This window comes from Dendropsophus ebraccatus, chromosome 2 (genome assembly GCF_027789765.1).
Source record: "Dendropsophus ebraccatus isolate aDenEbr1 chromosome 2, aDenEbr1.pat, whole genome shotgun sequence".
In the NCBI taxonomy this organism is placed as follows: Eukaryota; Metazoa; Chordata; class Amphibia; order Anura; family Hylidae; genus Dendropsophus; species Dendropsophus ebraccatus.
The window spans coordinates 168693406-168716443 of NC_091455.1; the positions used below are offsets into that span (position 1 = coordinate 168693406).

Consider the following 23038-nt stretch of genomic DNA (forward strand, 5'->3'; position numbering starts at 1 on the left):
TGCAGCCCCTAACATTTTTTGCGCCATGATCTCTAGTTTTTATTAATGTCATATTGGTGTCATATAAAAATTTTGATTGCATTTTATTAATTTTTTTTACATATAATTTTAAAAAAATCTATGCCATCTATTTAAAGAATCTATGCCGAAGCATAGATCAGTGTTATCGGCGATCTATGCATGGAGCCTCCCTGAGAGCAGACTTGGAGGGCCAATCTGACAGGACGGAGGTTTGTGGATTACCCCCGCCTGTCGGTATAAGCGATCGGGACCCCTGCAGCATGGCTGCCGGGGTCCCGATCACGCAGTGACAGGAGCTTGTCCTGTCACTACCTTAAACTTTGTGATCGCTATAGATCACAGCATTTACGGGGTTAATGAGAAGCAGCTGCAGGATCGCAGCTGCCTCTCATTATGCTCAGCTCCTGGGACACTGATGAAGATGAAGAAGAAGAAGATTTATTTGTACATGGCCAACAGATTCTGACGGACTTATGGACATAGATGGCAATAGACAGATTCTGTCACCTTGAGATAACTGTGAAAAATTATTGAGCATACAGTACTTTGTGACCTTTGAAGAGGTCATTTCACAGGGAGCTGCTATTGTCTTCTCTATCTTCTGGTGCCACATGTTTCTGCAATGCTGTACAGATCACTTTACAGCAGCAGCCTTCTATCACCAGAGACACAACAGGAAGTCTCAGCTTAGTTTTTTCCTAGTGGTGAGAATGAAAGCTACAAGATTTCGTGATATTATTATTCTTAACAAATGTGTTTAACATAAAAACATAATTTAAACAATAAGTAATTTTCTGATTACACATTCCACTTAAACAGGAGCTAAGCTGCCATTACACATCACCACCGCAGCTACACAGTGAACAGAGCCAATTGCTTCTTGCCCTGTTCACTGTGTAGTATAGGCGCTGAACAGCTGATCGGCGTGGTTTCAGATGTTGACACCCCAACCATCAGTGATTAATGTGCTATCCTGTGGCTAGACAATCACTCCCTCTTACCCAGAATACCCCATTAAACAGTTACAGGTATCCATGAAAAGGCTAGATAAAAGTTCAAATGTGACAAATGTGATTATGTAATTACTTATCTAAGACTGACCTGAACCCCTATCAACTTGGATACTGTAGGTAGCTGTTTTATAACACTATTTTGACACATACTAAAAACCCTTTGATCACAGAACATTTGGAACATTTTTCTCCAGAGCAATTCCCTCTGGATTGGCTAGAACTTCTATAAAATTGAAATCCTTCAACTAGTGATTAAAATGCATTCGATTAATATAAAACCATTGAAAGAAGCTTTGTGGTAAGCTATATAAATGGAAACTAGACGGTAGTAATCTATCAAATTCTATCTCGATATCATTCTCTAGGAAATCCTTTAGTTTACATTATCACAATTCAGGACCAAGGCCATAGCAAAACTGGAATGAAATATTCTGAGGGTGATTTTTTAAATGCATTTTTATTTATGTCTTTATTTTAATGATGCAGATAGGGCTTTCACATGGTACATAAAATAAAACAGAAAGAAATAAGAAAAATAGAATTCCCTTTAACTTATGCAATTTAATATAATTAGTGTAATTACTGTATTTTCCTGCATAAAAGACCACTTTTTAACCCAGAAGAATCTTCTCAAAAGTCAGGGGTTGTCCTATAGGGGCGGGTGCAGAAAAACTTCGGAACTGGACTGGAGAATCTGCAGTTGCCGCATACGGTGGGGGGAGCTAAAGAATCTCCGCTGTATGATAGAGATGCATGAATCTTAAACACGATCCGGTTCATTCAAAACAGAGCATGCGGCTTTTAATCACCGGGGGCTGCAGAAGCTGGATGCAGCCCTATGGAGTCCTGGAAAACATGAATAGAGTCTATGTTTTTCAGATGGGCTTAGGGCTACATCCAGCTTTTGCAGTAACCGGTAACCAAATGCCACACGTTCAAGTTCAGACAAGTCCAAGTGTGCTCAAGTTTTGCTCATCTCTATTCCTATCCATGTATCTGTTAAACTATCTACGAACTCTTTTCCAATAAAGAGAACTGTGGTAATGGCATTTGCATTATTTTTTATCCAAGAGCCATAACTTTCTTATTAGCTATATGAAGGCTTGCCTTTTGCAAAATGAGATATACTTTTATTTGTTCAATTAGCAAATGCATTCATATATATTCTTTTAAGGCTGAATTCACATTCAGTTTTCTGCAATGCACTATTGTATGAGCTTTTCAACTACGTTCCTATTACTCTCAATATTATGTTGACATGCACTCGACTGTGCACTGATGTCTAAGCTTTTCAAGCTCTATTCACTTTCAGCTTTCAGCAACACACTAGAGTATAATCTCTTAAAGCTGTATTCACATTGCTCTCAATATTATGCTGACATGCACTCAGCCATGCTGAGATAATCTTGGTATTATACCAACATGTTAGCATAATACTAATGTGTAATGTAATGAGTAATGTGAACATAGTGAATCTTTTGCGTTCCAAACTGTTGACATTGTATGATAGCTATTAGGTCAAGGAGACATACACTACCTTTCAAATGTCCGGCTGTGCTTCCAGAATGTTATAAAAAAGAAATGCTTTTATTCTGCAGTGCAAAGTGTCAGATGCTTTATCAAGTTCCTGATATGCTGCAAACTGATAGAACTCATTGCTCCCCCTCCCATACCTGACTGTGCTTGAATGACAGTCAGTTGCAAGCTGAGCCAGGGATGGGAGCTAGGAGGTGTTAGGGTACGCACACACTATGCAATGGTGACGGAAAACCTGTTGCGCATTCCGCAGCTGGCACCCGCTTGCGAACTGTAGCTGACATCTCTGCCCGTCATAGACTGCATTCTATGCAGGGGAGATTCCATCGTCCGTCCAAAGAATGAACAGATTCATTCTTTGACGGACGATGGAATCCGCCTGTGCATAGAATGGAGTCTATGACACGGCCAGAGTCGCGCATGCCTGCCACAGTCCACGAGCGGGTGCAAGCTGCAGAATGCACGATGGGTTTTCCGTCACCATTGCACAGTGTGCACATACTCTTACAGCGTTCCATTATATTAGGTATTTACATTGATAACACCTCACTCTGGGTTTACTCACCTATTGAAAGCAGCAAATTAGATATAATTAGAAAAAGTATCTGGTGCTGTTTGAGTATAAAATGTAGCCATAAGACTATGGCCAGCTGTAGCCAGCTTTAAAAATTTGTGTATTAATCTGGTTGCTATGGGCAATGACATACTTGTACCTTCACGACTAGAATTATCTAGCAAATTGCACTACCTGCTACTGTCAGAAAAGAAACACACACACACACACATACACACACACACACACACACACACACCAAACTATTAAATTAGGAGCTGTGGAGACCATATAATGGTGAAAAATCCTGTGCTATGACCGGTCTGATAACCTTAAAGTAAATGTACTACTAGGTAGATCGCTCTGTGTTTTTTATACAAGAATAGGTGCTGGTGCGTAGATGCCAGTGCTATGGTTCTTTTTGTAACCATGGCCCAGTTTCTGCGCACGGTGCCAGTTTATTCACGAGCAGCGGTCAGGCATTAAGCACTGGGGATGGGTGTACATGGGTGTAAAATCAAGCTGCCATCTGTGTCTGGACAGCAAAAGAGTGGTGTCCACTTGTGCTTGTCGGCCGATCAAATAATCCTCTCTACTTGTGGTCTATGTGGGCCTTTCAGAGTCTGTTCAACATTTGTGTACATGCCTTCAACTACTGCATCATATTGCATTATGGAGGCAGTCAGAACAGTCTCTCACCAAGAGGCACACTACCCACAAGTAGCATCAGAGACTCCTTTCATTCGGGCAGTGGAGACATTAGGGCAATAGCAAGACCCAGTGTCTACTCAGACCACAGCCGTAATCATTTACATATCTGCCTTATATATAACTGTATGCTCAGTTTTGCAACAATCCAACATTTCTATCTGGGTGCATTCTTTTTTTTTACGTATCTTATTTCTGTTTGATATCTATCTATCCATCTATATTCCAGTCTGAATTTAGATAACCAAAGACAAGCTCATGTTTTCAAATGGATTTTATGGCTGTAATCATTTAGGATGCTATCAGACAAGGAACAAGCCATTTGGAACTGAATAACAACAGCAGACAGCATTGCCACACATTGCAATGACTGCGCTTATTCATCATTTTACTAGATTACAATACATGCTGAGACAATATGTTTCTTTCTTACTTTGAAAAGAGTGCACAGATCCCTGTGGGAGAAACTCCTGCCTTACTGAGATGTCAATTAGAGAATTCAGGCCACATTTGGAATTCAACATGCTCATTTGCAATATATCTTTTGGGAAGTGACAGCTCTGACATATGGCTAGTAGCCATTTTCTCAAAACCTACCTCTGATTCAGGACAACAATTGATGTTAACTATATAGTTTATTACTTGTATTGTATCCATGTTTATTTTGTTAACTATCTGTCAAATAGTTTAAAAAAAAAAATGTCTTTTTGTTAGCTATCTGAGTCTTTCTGAGACAACAAAAAGTGTGACGACTGAGGGCAGAAATCAGTGGAAAGATCTGCAGTGTTGGTTATTTCTTTGTTATAGTCCTTGACCATACTTGAAAAGTGGAATTGAACCTCCTGGGAACACTACAGTATATGCAGCTGAAGAAAGTGAAATGCAAATAGCAACATTTCCAGGGAACATTGCAGGCAAAAAATGGGCTTAAAATTCTACTAAATACCAACAAGGTCATGGTCATACAAGGTCATGAGACTTGCTTTTCCAATGTTAAGAGAATAGAATGAATATTGAATAAAAACACTAACCCTCAATCTACAATCTGAAGATGTCATCTCTATCATTTGTACCAATGTCCTACATAGTGATGAGCGAACATCCCAAGGTTCGGTCCAGGTCCCGAACATAAAAAAAAAATCATTGCAATCAGTTTGTGTTCACAGAAGATTCACGAACAAATAACAAACGTACAGTAGAAGCGTACGTTTCGGTCTACACACATGCGTACAGATTATCATGTGCAAAGCGTAATGTAGGCAGTTGTGTATGCAGTTTGTGCATTCATTTGCGTACGCAGTTGCGCATCATATTGGTATGAACATACAAACATGTTCGCTCATCATTAGTAGTGATGAGCGAATACTGTTTGATCGAATAGATATTCGATCGAATAGTAAGGTATTCGATCGATCAAATATTATCAAATAGTTTGCCGCATATTCGAATAATATTCGATAAGCATTCAAATCCCCCAGCTTCCGGTTTTTACCTCCAAGTGGTCGAATAGATGTTTTTCAATAATCGAAAACTTGTTCCAATAGACTTTAATGGGATCGAATAATCGAATATTCGGGAGATATTCGTACGAATATCGAATATTCGAATATTTCACTATTCGCTCATCACTAAGTTACTGAAGAGGAAGTCCTCTGAAATTGATAGAGACAGGCAGGGGGTGTGTGGGAAAATAACATACAAAGTAAACTTGCCTCGGTAGGTGCTGTTGATGGCTGGTGGCTGGCATTTTCTGCTGGAATCAGGGTATATGTACCCGGCTCTTCCAACTGCAGTGTCACAGCCAGTCAATATCCCTCCCCAGTCACTGATTGGCTGAGTGGGCAATCAATCACCTGGGTATGTGATGTTGTAGCTGGAAGAGCTGCAGGTAGATGGCAGCTGTCATTGCAACCAAGAACGGTGATAATACTTTGTTTATTATTTGCCTGGATCCCCCTGCCTTCCTCCCTCTTTTCAATTTTACAAGACTTCTACTTTAACTTTACAGCAAACCTTTGAGCCCCAGTGAATGTGTCAGCTTTCCCTTGTATCTGTCTCTTAGCTAAAAAAAAATGCTGATGGCTGTTTGCAAAGTTATAAAATCATGTTTTCCCTCTAAATCTGGCTGAGCTGCAGAATGTATGTTTATCTCCTCCCCACTCCTCCATGCCCTGCATGATTGATGTACAAAGTTCACTGATGGAGCAGGGAGGGATGAATAAGGGAAGAGGCCGGCATCCTGAAACTCAGCCAAGCTCAGCCTTAATTACTCTTGAGCTTAGAAGTAAAACATTATTTCATAATTTTGCAAACAGCATCATTTGAGACAGTTATCATCTTTATGTCTTGTCAACTATCTCCCCATGTTGCTGAATAATTACCTTAAAGTTTTTTGGACTAATCTGGAAAAATCCAGAAGCAAATAATGATCATGAGCAATATTTGCAACGTCATTACCAATAGACGCCCATGTTTTGGTGCTAACATGGTGATCGTCTAGTATTAAGGCTGTCATTTTCCTGTTGTGGGAACATAGCCTTAGGCACCATTTTCCTTAAAAACATAGGCATATAACATCAGCTGTTGATATACAAACTGCTCTTTATACGTGTGATCTATTGTTTTTTGAGTAACATTGCATAATTCAATAACATGCAATAAAACTCTTAGGCTTTGTTGCTCTGTCAGTTCCACTCCTGATTTTGGCTACAAATACTGACCAAAATACAAATATTGATCAAAATACTATGCGAACATAAGGGGGAGGTTTATCAAATTGGTGTAAAGTAGAATTGGCTCATTTGCCCCTAGCAACCAATCAGATTCCATCTTTCAATCAGTAAGAAAAGTAAAGTGGAATCTTATTGGTTTTGATAAATCTCCCCCATACTCTTTAGTTGTCATGCTGTCTGTATTTTGTAGGTCAGTTTGATTCCAAAAATATCCAATTTACATAGCTTTCACACCCTGTTTTTTAAAATGGAAAAAAACAGCTAGTTTTTTAAAAATATTAATAATGGACATGTCAGGAATCTGAAGTAGCCTGTGTGAACTGGACCTGGTGTTTTTCCTTTGTGTGCCACACCCGATTGCTTCTCAGCTTCTGGCTATGCAGGAGTTAAACTGAGAAGCTCCTGGTCTTGATTTTACACCTTTGTTGTTGCTGTGATTAACAGGTTTCTCTGCCTGTCTGTACCTGGAAGATCAGAGCGCCGGTCCAATAAGGATCCAGACCGGGCTCTTGGTCAGCATAAAAGCTAAGCACAGACTGAGTCCCAGCGCTGGCTAATTAGGTGTATTCCTGGTCCCAGCTCTCCCTTGTATATTCCTGCGCTCCCCGTCCTATCCCTTCTACTGCTCGACTCGTTTTTCTGACCTCCTGCCTGACTTGTGACTACTCTTTTGGATTACTGATTTTGTACTACGTTGCCCGTGTGGTTTGACCCGGCCTGGTTTACTATTCCTTATTGTGTTCGTCTGTCCGTATTGTTTTGTGTATCACGTATATAGCGCAGGGAACGTCTCCGTGGTTGTCCGCGACCGCCTAGGGTCGGCTGAGGCAATTAGGCAGGGACAGTGGGTGGTTCAGATAGGGCCCACTGTCTGGTTGTGTCTGTGTTAGTCTGACATATTAGCCAGCCTTATATACTGCCATTGCCCCATGGACAATAGGACCGCCATGTCGAACATCGTGGACCAAATGCAGCGGCTCAACACCATGGTGCAGGAGCTTGCTGTAAGGGTTCAGGATCAGGAGACGACACCCCGACAAATCACGGTGACCCCTCCGCCACCTCCTGAGCCACCCGTTCAGCTCCCGGATAAGTTCTCGGGGGACAGGAGGAGGTTCCGTGTGTTCAAGGAGGGGTGCAAGCTGTTCTTTAGATTATGCCCCCGCTCATCGGGAGACGAGTCTCAGAGGGTCGGCATTATCATATCCCTTCTCCAAGGGGCACCTCAAGAGTGGGCATTTTCCTTACCACCTGCTTCACCAGAATTACTCTCAGTTGACCAGTTTTTTGGGGCTTTGGGTTTACTATATGATGACCCTGACAGTGCCGCCAATGCTGAGCGTCAGCTGACAGGGTTAAGGCAGGGCAGGCGACCCGTAGAAGAATATTGTTCTGAGTTCAGACCTCCGATTCCAGTTTCGGGCAGGGTTAAGTGACCGACTAAAGGACATGCTGGTAGCTTACCCCACTCCTGACTCACTCAAGGAGAGTATGACGTTGGCCATCAGGGTTGACCGACGTCTGAGAGACAGGCAGAGAGAGAGAGGTACCCCAGACCTTCCCAGAACCCCAGTGACTCCAGGCTCCTACCCTAAATTTTCCCCTCCTGTTACGCCCACACCAGAAGAACCGATGCAGGTGGACTCTACTGACGCCAAGGCCAGACGAACACATCGGTTACAGAACAACCTATGTCTGTATTGTGGGAAGGCAGGACATCGGGTGCGGCAGTGTCCGTCCAGGCCCGGATCACCGCCGGAAAACTTCAGCGCCTGAGAGACTATCGAGGGGGTCTCTCAGGCGCACAGGTAACCTTCAAGAATAAATTGTTGTTACCTATTTCTTTGGTAATAGGGAATAGGAGTGTTTCAGGTTACGCCCAGATCGATTCTGGGTCGTCAGCGAACTTTGTTAACCCCATGTTTTTTTCCGGTTTAGAGGTATGTCCCCTCCGGCTCAGGTGCCCAGTGAATGTTACTGGGGCTGACTCGGCTCCTTTTGCCCAGGGGGATGTACGATACATAACCCCACGCTTGGAAGTCAAGGTGGGATCTGTTCATGTGGAGCATCTTGATTTTCTCCTTATGCATAATTTGTCATCAGATGTGATTCTGGGATTGCCTTGGCTGAAACTGCATAACCCTGTTTTTGATTGGTCTAGTAGGGAACTTACTCGGTGGGGTCCTGAATGTAGTTCCCATTGTATCCCGGTGTCGCTGGCAGAATGTTCCCCTGGGGAGGGAGAGATTCCAGAATTCCTGTCTGACTACGCGGATGTGTTCGATGAAAAGGCAGTAGAAGTATTGCCTCCTCATAGACCGTATGATTGTCCTATCGATTTAATTCCTGGTGTAAAATATCCTAGAGGTCGTATTTTTAATTTATCATGTCCTGAGAGGGAGGCCATGCGAGAGTACATAAGGGATAGTTTACGTAAAGGCCATATTCGTCCTTCCTCCTCTCCTTTGGGGGCGGGCTTCTTTTTTGTCGGCAAAAAAGACGGTGGGCTTCGGCCTTGCATTGACTACCGGGAGTTGAACAAAATTACGGTTAAAAATCAACACCCGTTACCCCTCATTCCAGATTTGTTTAACCAAATTGTTGGTGCCAAATGGTTTTCTAAGGTGGATCTATGTGGAGCTTATAATCTTATAAGGATCCGGGAGGGGGATGAGTGGAAGACCGCCTTTAATACCCCAGAGGGCCATTTCGAGTATCTTGTTATGCTCTTTGGGATATGTAATGCTCCGGTGGTCTTCCAACACTTTGTGAATGATGTATTTTGTGAACATTTGGGACGATTCCTTGTTGTCTATTTGGATGATTTTCTGATTTTCTCACCTGATTGGGCTTCTCACATATTACATGTACGTACAGTAATGGAGCTTCTGAGGCAGAATAATCTGTATGCCAAGTTATCGAAATGCCAGTTTGGTATCCAGGAAGTCTCGTTTCTTGGTTACTACATTACCCCTAATTCGTTTGGTATGGACCCCCTAAAAGTTACTGCCATTGAAAACTGGGAGCGACCCAATAACCTGAAGGCCCTGCAAAGGTTCTTGGGATTTGAAAATTACTATCGAAAATTTATTAAAAACTTCTCACTGGTAGCCAAACCCCTTACGGATTTGACTAGGAAGGGGGCGGACTTAGTTAACTGGTCCCCAGAAGCAATCATGGCATTCGATAAACTTCGGAGATGTTTTACAGAAGCTCCAGTGCTGGCTCAGCCTGATTTTGAGCGCCCCTTCATAGTGGAGGTGGATGCATCTGAGGTGGGTGTGTTATCCCAGGGACAGGGGCGGGCTGGGCCGGGGGGCAGGGTGGCATATGCCCCCCAGGCCGGTCCCCCCACTACACCTAAGGGCCGCGGCGTCCGGATGTTGCTAGGGCCGCTCTGCCACTTTAATTCTTTCCTCAGTAAGTGCGGCCGCTGCACTCACTCTCTAGCAGTCAGCAGCGGTGACAGAACGCCGCGCTGACTCTGCCTCACACTTCACTTTGCTCATTGGTGGAGCAGGCAGCCTGTTCCATCACTGAGCAAAGAGAAGTGCACAGCCCATGGAGGATGGAGAAGAGGACGCCTGCCGGGAGAAGAGCCGCCCACCGCCCGACTGGTATCTGGGGAGGGGGCCTGGGTTGTGGGGAGCGGGTCTGGGGGGGTTACTGTATAGTACTGGGGTCTATAAGACACCAATACAATACAGTAGCCTAGGGCTGGCTGGAGCAGGGGACACTCACCTCCCTGTCTGGGCAGCCAGTGTTTCCTCCGTGATTCTGCAGTGTGATTAGCACTGCCTGCTCCTCTCTGCTCTGGTCAGACCTAACCAGAAGAGGCCAGAGCAGCAGAGAAGCACGGACCAGCTTGTGAAGTAAGTTTATGGGGGGGGGGGCATTGTGCATTGTGCTTTGTCCTATCTACAACATTTGACTCTCCAGTTATTGCATAACTACAGCTCCCATTATCTCCTGGTGGCAGGACATGATAGGAGTTGTAGTTTGGCAACAGCTGAGGAGTCACTGGTTAGGAAGCAATAATTTAGGTAGAGTTTAGGTGTTCTCCAACCTGTGACTGCTCAGTTAGTGAAACACTACAACTCCCATCATGCCCTTCTAGCAGGAGATAATGGGGATGGTAGTTTAGGAACAGCAGGAGGGTCACATGTTGGAGAACACCACACAAAATAAACTGTACCCCTAAATCATTGCTTCCTAACAGTGGCTCCTCAGTTGTTACAAAACTACAACTCCTATCATGCCCTGCTGGCAAAATATAATGGGGGTTGTAGTTTAATAACTGCAGAAGGGTCAGATGTTAGAGAAATTACACTAAATAAACTGTACCCATAAATCATTGCTTCCTATCCAGGCGCTCCTCAAGTGTTACCAAACTACAACTATTATCATGTCCTGCTTGTATAATGGAAGTTGTAGTTTACGAACATCTGAGGAGCCACTGGTTGGGAAACAATGATTTAGGGGGCTCAGTGGTACGTTACATTAGAGAGGACAGTGGTATAGTGCATTAGGGGTCAGTGGTACAGTACATAGAGGACAGTGGTACAGTACATTAGAGAGGACAGTGGCACAGTACATTAGAGGGGTCAGTGGTACAGTACATAGAGGACAGTGGTACAGTACATTAGAGGGGACAGTGGTACAGTACATTTGAGGACAGTGGTACAGTACATTAGAGGACAGTGATACAGTACATTAGAGGGGGCAGTGGTACAGTACATTAGAGAGGACAGTGGTACAGTACATTAGAGGGGACAGTGGTACAGTACATTAGAGGACAGTGGTACAGTACATTAGAGGACAGCGGTACAGTACATTAGAGGGGACAGTGGTACAGTACATTAGAGAGGACAGTGGTACAGTACATTAGAGAGGACAGTGGTACAGTACATTAGAGAGGACAGTGGTACAGTACATTAGAGGGGACAGTGGTACAGTACATTAGAGGACAGTGGTGCAGTACATTAGAGGGGACAGTGGTACAGTGCATTAGAGGGGACAGTGGTATAGTGCATTAGAGAGGACAGTGGTACAGTACATTAGAGGGGACAGTGGTACAGTACATTAGAGGGGACAGTGGTACAGTACATTAGAGGGGTCAGTGGTACAGTGCATTAGAGAGGATAGTGGTACAGTACATTAGAGAGGACAGTGGTACAGTACATAGAGGACAGTGGTATAGTGCATTAGAGGGGACAGTGGTATAGTACATTAGAGGGAACAGTGGTACAGTACATAGAGGACAGTGGTATAGTGCATTAGAGGGGACAGTGGTACAGTACATTAGAGAGGACAGTGGTATAGTACATTAGAGGGAACAGTGGTACAGTACATAGAGGACAGTGGTATAGTGCATTAGAGGGGACAGTGGTACAGTACATTAGAGAGGACAGTGGTACAGTGCATTAGAGGGGACAGTGGTACAGTACATTAGAGAGGACAGTGGTATAGTACATAAGAGGGAACAGTGGTACAGTACATAGAGGACAGTGGTATAGTGCATTAGAGGGGACAGTGGTACAGTACATTAGAGAGGACAGTGGTACAGTGCATTAGAGGGGACAGTGGTTCAGTACATTAGAGAGGACAGTGGTACAGAACATTACAGGGACAGTGGTACAGTACATTAGAGAGGACAGTGGTACAGTGCATTAGAGGGAACAGTGGTACAGTACATAGAGGACAGTGGTATAGTACATTAGAGAGGACAGTGGTACAGTACATTAGAGAGGACAGTGGTACAGTGCATTAGAGAGGACAGTGGTACAGTACATTAGAGAGGACAGTGGTACAGTGCATTAGAGGGGACAGTGGTACAGTACATTAGAGGACAGTGGTATAGTGCATTAAAGGGGACAGTGGTACAGTACATTAGAGAGGAGAGTGGTACAGTACATTAGGGGGTGATTGGGACAGTACATTAGAGAGGACAGTGGCACAGTACATTAGAGGGGACAGTGGTACAGTACATTAGAGGACAGTGGTACAGTACATTAGAGGGGGCAGTGGTACAGTACATTAGAGGGGACATTGGTACAGTACATTAGAGGGGGCAGTGGTACAGTACATTAGAGGGGACATTGGTACAGTACATAAGAGGGGACAGTGGTACAGTACATTAGAGGACAGTGGCACAGTACATTAGAGAGGACAGCGGTACAGTACATTAGAGGGGACAGTGGCACAGTACATAAGAGGGGACAGTGGTACAGTACATTAGAGGACAGTGGTATAGTGCATTAAAAGGGACAGTGGTACAGTACATTAGAGAGGAGAGTGGTACAGTACATTAGGGGGTGATTGGCACAGTACATTAGAGGGGACAGTGGTACAGTACATTAGAGGACAGTGGTACAGTACATTAGAGGGGGCAGTGGTACAGTACATTAGAGGGGACATTGGTACAGTACATAAGAGGGGACAGTGGTACAGTACATTAGAGGACAGTGGCACAGTACATTAGAGAGGACAGCGGTACAGTACATTAGAGGGGACAGTGGCACAGTACATAAGAGGGGACAGTGGTACAGTACATTAGAGAGGACAGTGGTACAGTACATTAGAGGACAGGGGTACAGTACATTAGAGAGGACAGTGGTACAGTACATTAGAGGACAGTGGTACAGTACATTAGAGGACAGTGGTACAGTACATTAGAGAGGACAGTAGTACAGTACATTAGAGGACCGTGGTACAGTGCATTATAGGGGACAGTGGTATAGTGCATTAGAGAGGACAGTGGTACAGTACATTAGAGGCGACAGTAGTACAATACATTAGGGGGGTCAGTGGTACAGTACATTAGAGAGGACAGTGGTACAGTACATTAGGGAGGACAGTGGTACAGTACATTAGAGGACAGTGGTACAGTACATTAGAGGACAGTGGTACAGTACATTAGAGAGGACAGTAGTACAGTACATTAGAGGACAGTGGTACAGTACATTAGAGGACAGTGGTACAGTACATTAGAGGACAGTGGTACAGCACATTAGAGGCGACAGTAGTACAATACATTAGGGGGGTCAGTGGTACAGTACATTAGAGAGGACAGTGGTACAGTACATTAGAGGATAGTTGGGGGGGCAGTGGTACAGTACATTAGAGGTGACAGTGGTACAGTACATTAGGGGGGTCAGTGGTACAGTACATTAGAGAGGACAGCGGTACAGTACATTAGAGGGGACAGTGGCACAGTACATAAGAGGGGACAGTGGTACAGTACATTAGAGAGGACAGTGGTACAGTACATTAGAGGACAGGGGTACAGTACATTAGAGAGGACAGTGGTACAGTACATTAGAGGACAGTGGTACAGTACATTAGAGGACAGTGGTACAGTACATTAGAGAGGACAGTAGTACAGTACATTAGAGGACCGTGGTACAGTGCATTATAGGGGACAGTGGTATAGTGCATTAGAGAGGACAGTGGTACAGTACATTAGAGGCGACAGTAGTACAATACATTAGGGGGGTCAGTGGTACAGTACATTAGAGAGGACAGTGGTACAGTACATTAGGGAGGACAGTGGTACAGTACATTAGAGGACAGTGGTACAGTACATTAGAGGACAGTGGTACAGTACATTAGAGAGGACAGTAGTACAGTACATTAGAGGACAGTGGTACAGTACATTAGAGGACAGTGGTACAGTACATTAGAGGACAGTGGTACAGCACATTAGAGGCGACAGTAGTACAATACATTAGGGGGGTCAGTGGTACAGTACATTAGAGAGGACAGTGGTACAGTACATTAGAGGATAGTTGGGGGGGCAGTGGTACAGTACATTAGAGGTGACAGTGGTACAGTACATTAGGGGGGTCAGTGGTACAGTACATTAGAGAGGACAGCGGTACAGTACATTAGAGGACAGTGTTGTGGGGGGCAGTGGTACTATTTATTAAAGACAGTTCATAAGAGGCACAGTTTATCTAGGGGACAGTAGTACAGTTCATTAGGACAAATGGGTGCTATTCACTTAGCACAAGGAGAGGGTGGGGCTAACTGCAGATGGGGACACAAAGGGGGGCCTAACTAAAGATGAGGGCAAAGACAGGGGGCACAATTACAGATGGGGAACAAATAGGGGGTCTCATTACAGATACAGGCATTAAGAAGGGACCTAACTTTAAAAAGAGGCACAGAAAAGGGAAGTGACTACAGATTGGTCTTTAAAGAAGTTCCTGTTACTGTTTAGGGGCACTATGATGGAGAGTTTGTATAAAAGTGGGTAAAGGTGCTGTAAAAGTAAGGTGCTGAAGATGTTTGTCTGGCAGATACTGCTGAGATGATTTGTGGTTGGAAGAATTATTCATGATCGAAAAGAAAAGGAAACCTGACCGACTCAGAAAACGTCATCTGTGAGTCACTGGATGTGTTTGCACTGTACTTATATGGTATACAGAGCTTGTGTACAGCTGGTATCTACCACTATTTGGTCACCGTATGGGGTAATATTGGCCCCTGTGTGGTGGAGTGTAGTACCAGTATAGTAGTAATGCTCGTGGTGTGACGGTATTAGGTAACCTTTTATAATGTAGTTACTATGTGATTGTAGTATGTGGTCATGGTATGGTGGTATTATTTGCCCCTTGTATACTGATATTATTGGTTATATAAGTATACAGGATTTGGTCAGTAATAGTATGATGTCCATGTCCATACAAGGTATAATCCAAGCCAGAGCAGATTAAACTCTGGCCTTACATAAAAATCCTGGGACGGCAGAGGTTGGAGGAACATAAAAAAGAATATACTTACCCGTCCCTGTGCCCCTGCAGTACAGGTTCACCACCTCTCTCACAGCTACTGTTATCCTGCTCCTCCCATTCCTGCATTGTCAAGTCCGGCAGGAAGTACCCGTTCGCCCCAGTGCGTGACGTTGCAGGACCAGGAGCTGCAGGAACCGGTCTGTGAGCAGTGACGCTGCACTGCGGAGGCATTGGGACAAGTATGGATTCTTTATTATGTTCCCCCTCACCCCCGGCCGGCTTGGGATGTTTAGGTTCGGCCCTGGCGAATATCCGCTACTCATGGGCCACTGCTGTGTACTTGCCCCCCAGGCTAAAGTTTGCCAGCCAGCCCCTGCCCAGGGATCTAGCACTTTTACCAACCTTCGTCCTGTTGCCTACTTCTCCAGGAAGTTCTCCCAGGCCGAATGTAATTATGATATTGGCAATAGAGAATTATTGGCTATCAAGTTGGCGTTTGATGAGTGGAGACACTTCCTGGAGGGTGCCAAAAATAAGGTGGTTGTGCTTACTGACCATAAGAACTTGATGTACTTAGACAGTGCTAAACGTCTCACCCCACGTCAAGCCAGGTGGGCCCTGTTTTTCTCAAGGTTTAACTTTGAGATCACGTACCGGCCTGGTTCCAAAAATGTCAAGGCTGACGCCCTGTCTCGTAGTTTTGACATAGAAAATTCTCCCATGAACCAGCCCGATACGATTTTAAAACCCGGTGTGGTGGTGTCTGTCCTACAACAGGACCTGGTGACCCAGATCGCTGAGTCTCAGTCCTTGGCACCCCGAAATACTCTGGACTCCTGCTTGTTTGTACCTCCGGATCTTCGTCTCCGGGTCTGGGAATTCCAACAGTGTAGGTCTATGTTCACACAATGTCTATTAAAAAAAGACGTCAATGCAATGCATAGCCTAGCTAATTCTGCTACACTGCTCATGAAACTCCTGTTTAAGTCCATAGGACTTATGCAAATTGTATAAAACAGCTGGTTCTGTTGTTCTGTTCTTCCCAAACACCTTCAGCAGCTGCAAGTAGGCCAGATGGAACCAAGAAGCCTACGTTATAGAAATAGGTGAAGGTGAAACTGCAGCACAACCTGACTTTATTTTTTTCACCCTTAGATTAGTTTTTTTTTTTCATTAGGGCACATCTAAGCTCGCTTATCTTACCTTTCTAATAATTTTAATAGCACACATCAATAATAATAATAATAATAATAATAATAATAATAATAATAACTTATTAATGTACATCCAGTCTATAGACTGCATAGAAAGTAAGAATTTAACAATAGTTTTTCATGAATAGAATTTGCAAAATGAGCATTAAAAAAAACTCTCAAGATGTAGTTGGCAAGGTGATCTTGAAATATATTAATAATACCATTGCTATATTTCAGTTTAATAAAACATTTGGAATATTACAGGAATAATTGAAGATTTGTGCATTATTTACGGACTTACACATCCCACCATTGTTGCCCATGTGAAAGGAAGTCCTTGGCTCTCTAACCATGGAATATAACTGTCTTGCATAAACCAGTCACTGAAATGTCACACATATAAGTATTTATGAATCTGCTCATATCTTTATGTATCCAATGATTATAAAAGCATTGCCCTATAAATGTTACGAGCTTGATTTGAAATGAACACGTGTTTATAGCTGGGTTGCTTATTAAAACGTGTAAATCACAGATGACCTTTAAGGTAGTTGTGTTATTTCAGTTTCTGCGGCTTAAGTATGATTGCAAGCGTGAAAATAGTAAAAGCACAAGGGGAACACTTCAGTCTTTTGGAGAAATTACTGATCACTCTCAAACTTTGAAAACACTTAACCGTCAATACAAACAAAGAAGAAGAAAAAAAATCACTTACCATTCTTCTTGTAAAACATGATTTCCCCCTTGAATTCACTCTTTTCCTCTAGTGACATTTCAATTTCAAGTGTTGTCTGTTCATTTGTTTCAGCACCATATAAAAATTTACAGCTGCAACTCTTCTGCATGACCTCGGTTCGTGCAAATCCAGCGAGTTCACAAAAGCCATCTGAACAGTAAACTATAGGGAATCCTTTGGCCACCTGAGCATTTGCGAGAATAAAGTTGCTGTCTGAAAAACAAATGCAAATAAGTAAATGAGTTTAGTAAATAAATGGCAAATGGAAGAGGCTGTGGTATAACTCAACATTTTTTATAGCGCTATTATAATCTCTTTGAATGTGGTGCTTCATTTGCTTGGACAGTGATATAAGACCTCATGCCATCCTATCATTAGTGTGGGCTTAGCTAAGGAGGAGTGCAGATGTGGCAGCTTCTTCAGAGCTCTAATGTTTGGTACTCCTTCACTGGTCATTCTCATTCCCTCTTCTGGATTAACTAATTGGAGCCTGCCTTTCCCTCCAAGGTGTTTTTTCCTCCAGATTTATATGGAATCTGGGAGAGAAATAAGCCAGGCATATTCTAATTTATGCCATATTATGGAACTACAATATATTTTTAAGCATGAATATGGCATCTTATAGATTTAAGCTATGTTCACACGCCACTGAAATGATGGCCATTTTAATTGAAAGACCATCATTGAATGACAAATAACGGCCATTATTTGGTGTTAAAAGAGACCTGTCACCCCCCGTGCCGGGGTGACAGGCTCCCGACCCCCAGTTAGATCCCCTTATACGTACCTCATCCCGCCAAGTCCTGCTGCCGGTCCCGGGACTGGCTACGGCAGCGGGACTTGGCGGTATGAGGTACGTATAAGGGGATCTAACTGGGGGTCGTGAGCCTGTCACCCCGGCACGGGGGGGGGGGGGGTTACAGGTCCTCTTTAATTGAAGGCTATCCAATAAAAGCGGACGTCAATTTAACAGTATGTGAACATAGCCTTAAGATGACATCTAATATTTTTAACAGAGGAATGGGGTTCCTTCTGTCTCCACCCATCCCTAATCTGAAATGTGACCAAAGAGCACTAATGGTTTACCATGGCAGATGGGAGCCTAACAAGGATTCTCAAGTCTTCCATAAGCATCTGCACACAATTATAGAAGAGACTGCAAATCCCTTAGAAGAATAGATGGATGGATAGTCAGTATCAGAAACTGATGTATTGTTTAAAGCAAGATTTTATGTTAAACATATTTTTTAAAGAATTTTTTTGTGATGTTTCTTCTCATTTTACATTTTACTGACTATATTATTAAATAATTGTTATGCCCATGCCTGTTTGGACCTCGGCTGTCCTTGGCTTGTGGTATATGACCGAGAGTGTGCTCTTAGTCATGGTTTTGTATGTATTCTTGTTTTGCACTTCTCTGAACACTGTCTGAACACAGCTCTACTCCTTCTGCCATGCTGATTGAATTATTACCACACCCATCTCTTCTCTGCCACCTTCCTCTGGCCACTTAACAGTTAACCTCTCTTTTGCTTTGGTTATTGATATCTGGTATTTCCACTCACCCTGTGCTATATCTGTGTTTGAGTGTATGGTCCAATCACATCCAGGACCTCGTCCATGTCCTCCTCTATATTGTACTCCACACTGGCTATTAGAGTTGGTTTTAAGTGTGCCAGTGCCTTCATTTAGCTTCCTTGTATTTTTACCTGGCTTTCCCTGACTTCGGCTCTGTTACTTGACTACTCTCTTGGATACTGTTTTTGTACTTTGCTGCCCATTTGGTTTTAACCCCGTCATGTTGACTACCCCTTGTATGTAACTTTGTCTTCTCCTTGTTCAGTGTTATGTATATTTGGTTACATGTGAGTATTTAAGGACACACCAGGAGAGGATCTTCACTCCTGATGAAGTCACCGGATGGTGACGATACACGAGGAGTTCTCTCCCAGGGTTGGCTGCTCTATGACCTTTTGAACCCAGGCATCGCTCACAATACTTTAGTTTGGGGAAATTATTAGTTTTTGTGCAGTTCTCTTATGATTCTCTCTGTTATGATTTACTTCATTCTGGTTATTCATTGAACACTTAGGGCGACATGTATCATCCGGCGTACGGATGATTTACGGCGGAAAGTGCCGATTTGCATATTTTTTTATTCGCAAATGGGCGATTTGCGAATAAAATATTCGCATATCGGCACTTTCCGCCGAGTACGCCGGGGGGTGGGGAGGGTGTGTGGAGGGAGCGTTACGGGGGGCGCGGACTCAGAGTCCGCGCGATTTATCATTCTTTCAGCGCAAATATACGCCGAAAACCTACTCCACCTTTCAGGTGGCGTAGGTTTTCGGCTGTGCGCATCGACGCGCACGGGATTTATGTAGAGGCGCTCCGCCTCTAAATAAATCTCTGTAGCGCCGAAGATGCGGGGACATTTATAAGTCCGGCGTAAAAAAGCCGGACTTAATAAATGTCCCCCATAGTATTTTAGTTATTCCTATTGTTAGTTCATTAGGTGCAGGTCACTATTATTCCTATTTTGGATGTCAGAATAGCTTTTTGTGATTACTCGATTGCACTGATGCATGTTTGCACTGTTTCTATGTCTACTTGATTTTGCTTCATGCTTTGCCTGTGAGATTGATCAAGGTTCTTCATTACATATTATTGTTTTGATCATGGTAGTAATATTATTTGCATGCAACCCTCTGTAGGTCATATACCCATTGATACATATTTTATCTGTGTTGATCATGAATTTTTGTGGTCCTGATTGGAACTTTTAAATGTTTTTAATCATGTCTTGTGGTGTTCTATGGGATTTTCAATAAAATTTGTGATTAGCTTACATAATATGTGGAGTGCACTCTAAGTATGTGTCTAGCTTTTCTTTTTGGTTCTTTTCTTGTTCAGTGTTATCACCTTTATCACAAGAAGGAACCATCTTCATGGTTGTCCACAGTCACCTAGGACTGTTTTCTTTTCTGCTCCTTCTTAGGCTGTACCCTACCTATGGTTGTATCAATCTTGACATCTTGCAGTTTTTATTCTCATCACTAGGTCCAAACCTAAGCTGAGACTTCCTGTCTCCCTGCCACTCCCTGTGAAATTTCCCCTTCAAAGGTGAAATAAAAAAAAAATACAGTCTCACATCCAGTCATATGACCAAATTATTGTTATCCCCTGTTTATATGGTATCCTATTCAACGAACAGCGGCTGCAAAGAATAGACTGTGCACACAATTTAAAGTATGGCTCCTGGCCGTACATTTCATTGTGTTCTATGGTTAATTGGAGTGCAGGCACACCCAAAAGTGCCCGCATTCCAATTAACATGAAATGATGTTCACCTGGCTGGTACTGCAGTCATGTCACAGAATGGCCACTGTTTTTACAGCATGTAAACTTGGCCATAAGCTGGACCGACCTCTTCAGTTACCGGCCTATGCAAGGAATTTTAAACTCTACATTAAAAAGATGAAATGATAAATTCCTTTTACTTTTACTTTGATGTATCTAGTCACCTAGGATAGTAGACTCCAAATCTGAGGGACTAGTTTTGTGTTTTGTACAGAATGCATACTTTAACATAGTGCTCAGTGGAGAAAAAAAACACATTATTCAGGTCCTATAGATGTGTATTCTATATCTATATCTTTTTATTTTTTGGTGAGACTATGTAAAAAATAAATGTTGGGAACATTATGTAATGGATTATACATGTTTTTTATGTACAGTACATAAGCAATAACACTAAGGATATAGACTTATTTTGATGTCTAGAGTAATTTTGGAACCAGGGAATGCATGATATCTTGGCAACAGTTTTTCCAGATAATTAAACTGATAGTGAGATTACCACTACTTTCGCTGCAGTGGAAATTGCTGCTTCCAGTGATTTGCATTGGTTGAATTCAATGTGGCAGTTTACAGCCAGGGGTATTCTTTGCCTCTTTCAACTTCAATTGCAAAATGTTTTCTTAAAAGCAATATGTATAACAGTATAACAGACCTTTTATCGTATATAAAAGAAGCAAAGTAAAGCACAATGTTGCAAGAACTAAATATTACAGTAATTTAACAATATCGATACCATAAAAATAAATGAACTACAAGTTTTAAAACAAACAAATAAAGGTATTTAAAGGGGTTGTCCAGAATTAGAAATGTTTTCCTATATAGCTGTGGTCATATATAAAAAAAATAATAAACATCCTATGCTTACCTGTTCGCACTCCCCGGTGTCCTACTGGTGGTGTCTCGGGTGTCCCTGGTGACTGCAGACGTGTCTCAGGATTGACAGCCCGATCAGCCAATCACAGGCCATGGTGCTGTCCCGTCTCAGTCATTGATTGGCCAAGCGAGCTGTCGCTCTTGAGACAAGTCTATCTCATACTTAAAGCATCTGCAGTCAGCAAGGGTCACCAGATACACCACCTGTAGGATACTGGGAGTGCGGAATGGTAAGCATAGGATGTTTAATATTTTCTATATAACCGCAGCTATATGGAAAAACAAAAAGGCTAACGTCGGCTAACCCCTTTAAGAGCAGTGCAAGACTACAAAGAATAAATAAGACAAAAATAATAAAAAAGGGTCCAGTTAATTAAATGGCTCGGGCCAAAGGACGCTGCCGCAGCCCTGACAAATACGGATTAAGGGCATGTTCCAACTATAGGAATGTGCCGTCCTTTAGCAGGGAAAGGCATCTGTAATCATGATCATTAACTGTAGCCGTCATTATCAATAGACTGAAACCTTTTCCCAATAAAATCTTGTAGTAGGAACATAGCCTAACACAATAAAATAATACCAAAATACAGCCATATTTTCAATGGGGAAAATATGAGGGAAATGAACCCTCACACACAGTAAAAAAAAAAGGCCACAATTGATTGCAGGCATACAAATAATAAACATGCTACGAACTTGGTACCTAATATGTCTATATTCACATATAGTAATTTGGCCAGTGTTTCTGTCAGCATTTTGGTTAGTAGTTTCTAGTCAATATTAGGAGTGGAACTGATAGAGAAAAACTGTAATGGGAAGATTTGGACAGTATGACTAGGTTCACATTAGGTAAAAATGACAGCCTTCTTTCGTAATAACAGCCATCCTTGTGCAAATAACATCCGTTATTACAATGGATGTCATTTGTGCAATGACGGATGTTATTATGAAAGACGGCTGTCATTTTTACATGGTGTGAACCTAGCTTTTCTTTGTTTTCAAACAACTCCTAGTTTTAGTTGAAAAAAAGACTGACAAAAAGACTGACCAAAATACTTAGCAAAATACTGTATATGTCCATAGCCTATAAGTGGTTTCTAAGTAGACATTGTACTACACAGCAGCTAAATATGAATGCATTTTAATTATTTTTTTAGGTTAAATATAGAAAAGATTCTGTTATGAGTAGTTGGGATTAAAAGCTGCACCCAATGATTTTTTTTTATTTTTCATTTTTCAAGTTCTTCACCATTTTTTTTTCTTGTCCCCCCTACCCCCTCCCTCTACCCCTCCCCCACCCCGCCCAACCTGAGGAGAAGGAGAGAAAGAGAAAAATAAATACATAAATAAATAACTAAATAAATAAAATGAAAGTAAAAAATAGTTCTTCACCATTGTAATAAAACTGAATACACTTTACAAATTAAAACCAATTCTTCCTTAGTTTCCTCATTCATTTTTTATACCATATTTATAAGCTTTAAGTCACTATTGGCCTTTTAAACAAAACCAATGTATCCAACATCTCATATTTTATTAACAGCTCAGACCTCTGCAGAAACTATTCTATTGTTA

At 42.5% G+C, this 23038-nt stretch overlaps 1 protein-coding gene across 1 annotated transcript in view; it reads right to left on the reverse strand.

The window, feature by feature from the left end:
• KCNH8 (potassium voltage-gated channel subfamily H member 8) overlaps positions 1 to 23038 on the reverse strand; it is a 200926-nt gene that overhangs the window by 128795 nt on the left and 49093 nt on the right. Inside the window, exon 3 of the mRNA XM_069959709.1 lies at positions 17210 to 17443. Within this exon, the coding sequence (XP_069815810.1) occupies positions 17210 to 17443 (234 nt within the window). The remainder of the gene's footprint in view (positions 1 to 17209; positions 17444 to 23038) is intronic.